The sequence below is a fragment of the Anarrhichthys ocellatus genome, unplaced genomic scaffold (assembly GCF_004355925.1).
Source record: "Anarrhichthys ocellatus isolate YVR2014 unplaced genomic scaffold, GSC_Weel_1.0 scaffold58, whole genome shotgun sequence".
Classification (NCBI taxonomy): domain Eukaryota; kingdom Metazoa; phylum Chordata; class Actinopteri; order Perciformes; family Anarhichadidae; genus Anarrhichthys; species Anarrhichthys ocellatus.
Window position 1 is genome coordinate 2,524,333 of NW_022280088.1, and position 2,391 is coordinate 2,526,723.

General features: G+C 37.4%; 1 protein-coding gene across 1 annotated transcript in view; it reads right to left on the reverse strand.

Moving 5' to 3' along the window:
- The window catches only part of tbck (TBC1 domain containing kinase), a gene marked incomplete at its 5' end in the record, with an annotated part of 32,838 nt that extends 30,451 nt beyond the window's left edge, over nt 1-2,387 (reverse strand). Inside the window, 6 exons of the mRNA XM_031871401.1 lie at nt 158-306; nt 580-641; nt 1,165-1,226; nt 1,319-1,379; nt 1,513-1,654; nt 2,368-2,387. Coding sequence (XP_031727261.1) covers nt 158-306; nt 580-641; nt 1,165-1,226; nt 1,319-1,379; nt 1,513-1,654; nt 2,368-2,387 — 496 coding nt within the window. The remainder of the gene's footprint in view (nt 1-157; nt 307-579; nt 642-1,164; nt 1,227-1,318; nt 1,380-1,512; nt 1,655-2,367) is intronic.
- Between the last annotated feature and the right edge of the window lie 4 nt (nt 2,388-2,391).

Consider the following 2,391-nt stretch of genomic DNA (forward strand, 5'->3'; position numbering starts at 1 on the left):
GGCATGCTTCACAAACCTACTTCAAGGTAATCAATTCAGCTTTGAAAAATGTAATGTTTAGTCAAGAGGAAGAAGGGTTGACGGGTGATTGGTGTGTATGTAGCGTGTACGTGTCAGTGTAAGGCTGCATGTGCAGTTGTGCGAAGTTCGGGAAGACCTTTGCAGAGTTCACTGATGTCCTCTGGGAGTTCCAGATGTGCACAGCGCAGAGAGGAGGAGAACAGACTAACAGGCTTCTTGAAGGGCGTGTAGAGGCACGAGACGCCACTAAACACAGGGTCTCCCAACAGGTCTGCAGGGGTCGGCCTGGAAGACACAGACAATGACAACATGGTGATGACAGAACAATATCCACAAACAGTTGTAATTTGAGAAATGATAATTTATTATATCAAACATTTAGTAATATAACGTCATAAAACTTGCATCTGTTTACTTTGGTATCATGTTTTAGCATGCTGGAATCCTTTCTGACGTACATGCAGCAAGTATTTAATAACTTGCATGAGTAAGTGCATAAGAAAACTAAATAGTCCGTGTCCTACAACAACAACAACAAATACATCACACTGCATTTACCTTTTGGATGGAAGAAATGTCAAGCATTTCCTTAATAACTCCAGGACATTTTCAGGCAGCACCTGTAAAAAAACAAGCGTATTAGCTCCAGTACACACAATACACACAATACACACAAGTCCCATTCAAACTCCTAATAATCCCACGAAAAAGTCAAGAAAGATTAGGTAATGCTTACACAAAACTTAAAGTGGGACTAGATGTCTGATTGAATACATTCAAATAAAAAAGCTTTAAGTGTGTAATTCTAATTTAATGGAAAATATAAAATCTGTATTTCCAGTAATTGTTAAGTCAAGTAAAGTTGTCGACAAATGCTCCGTCAGAGCTTTATCACATATTTCTTAATCTAAATCAGGAAAACTCTCAATTTAGACATTTTAATTAGGCAAAGAACTTTGGTATTATTACCGAGTGAAAACATAAAATAAGATAAGATATTGTTTTATATAATATTGTAATGTCAATAATGCAACCTAATTACGTCTAAAAGCTCTTTCATTTAACAATACCATTAAAATGTCTTTATTTATTATTGTCTTTATTATTAACTCAGATCTAGGCAGACAATGATTTTGACTTCACCTTGATGGCATCCAGGCAACCATGTTCCTCAGCAAGGACAGTGACAATGTCGTCTATGCAACCTGAGAATGACAAACAATATCACAGAGTAAGCCTAATTAAATTAAAGAGCATAATTCTCAGCACTTTGATTAATTATGTCCTTTTTACTTACCCAAGGTTAGGATGAATTTCAATCTCTCACTAATATCAATATTCTGCAGCAGTCGTCTACCCTGTAATTGATTCACAGCATTAGAATTGATGTGGCAAATGATCCATACAGCTGGAGTTCAGGCCAAACGGCATCAAAAAATCTTGTTTGAATGTCTTATTGTTGTCTGAAGATGTTTTTTGAAGGATTCTTACTGCACATAATTCAAACAACAAAACCCCAAACGACCAGACATCAGTTTTAGGTCCTGAAGGCAGAGGAGCTTGATCATGGGAAGAGTCACTGGGGTGGAAGGAGCCCTGAGCGATCACCTCTGGAGCAAGGTATGATGGGTACCTGAGGTCATGTTCACAGAGCAGATAAGCACATCACTTTTTCAGCCTCTCTGAATAATATGGATATCCAGCATTCCCTATAAGATCAAACACTATAATGAATTACTGGTTCAACAGCTCAGTGTAGAAACATCCCGTCATAGCTTTTAATTCATTTGTCAGCTTTGTTGAGTTATTAGGTTTAATAATGTCAACTCCATATTATAAATGAATACATAATATTATCTAACAAAAATATTCTGTGAAAAGTGATGCTATTGCTCACATTTCTGTCATTAAGTGATGTATATTCAGGTGTTCCTAAGAATACGCATAGCTGTTTGACAGTTACATTTATTACATATTTTCATCCAGATGTTATTGAGAGACATGTGCCATCATTCCTCTTCTCAATCTGCAAAAGGATATTACACAGAGACACTTGGTAGAACACAAAGGCCTTTGGATTAGGATAAAAGTCCAACGATCCGTTACAGTTTCTCAACCAGGAAGCTATTTTGATGCCCCAAAAGCTGGTTTCTATGAAAAAGCAATGAGCCATTATGCATCAATGTTACAGTCAATTACCTTTTTTTATGATTTGACTAACAGCAAACAGATACAAGTGAAACGTTGACCCTGAACAGACATGCACATAGCTCAGTGCCAACAGTTGAAGAGTTCCAGAGCGCTAATGGACCTTCCGCTGTGATGAATGAGGAGAACAAGACGTACCCTATGGGGAAATCTACATCGGCT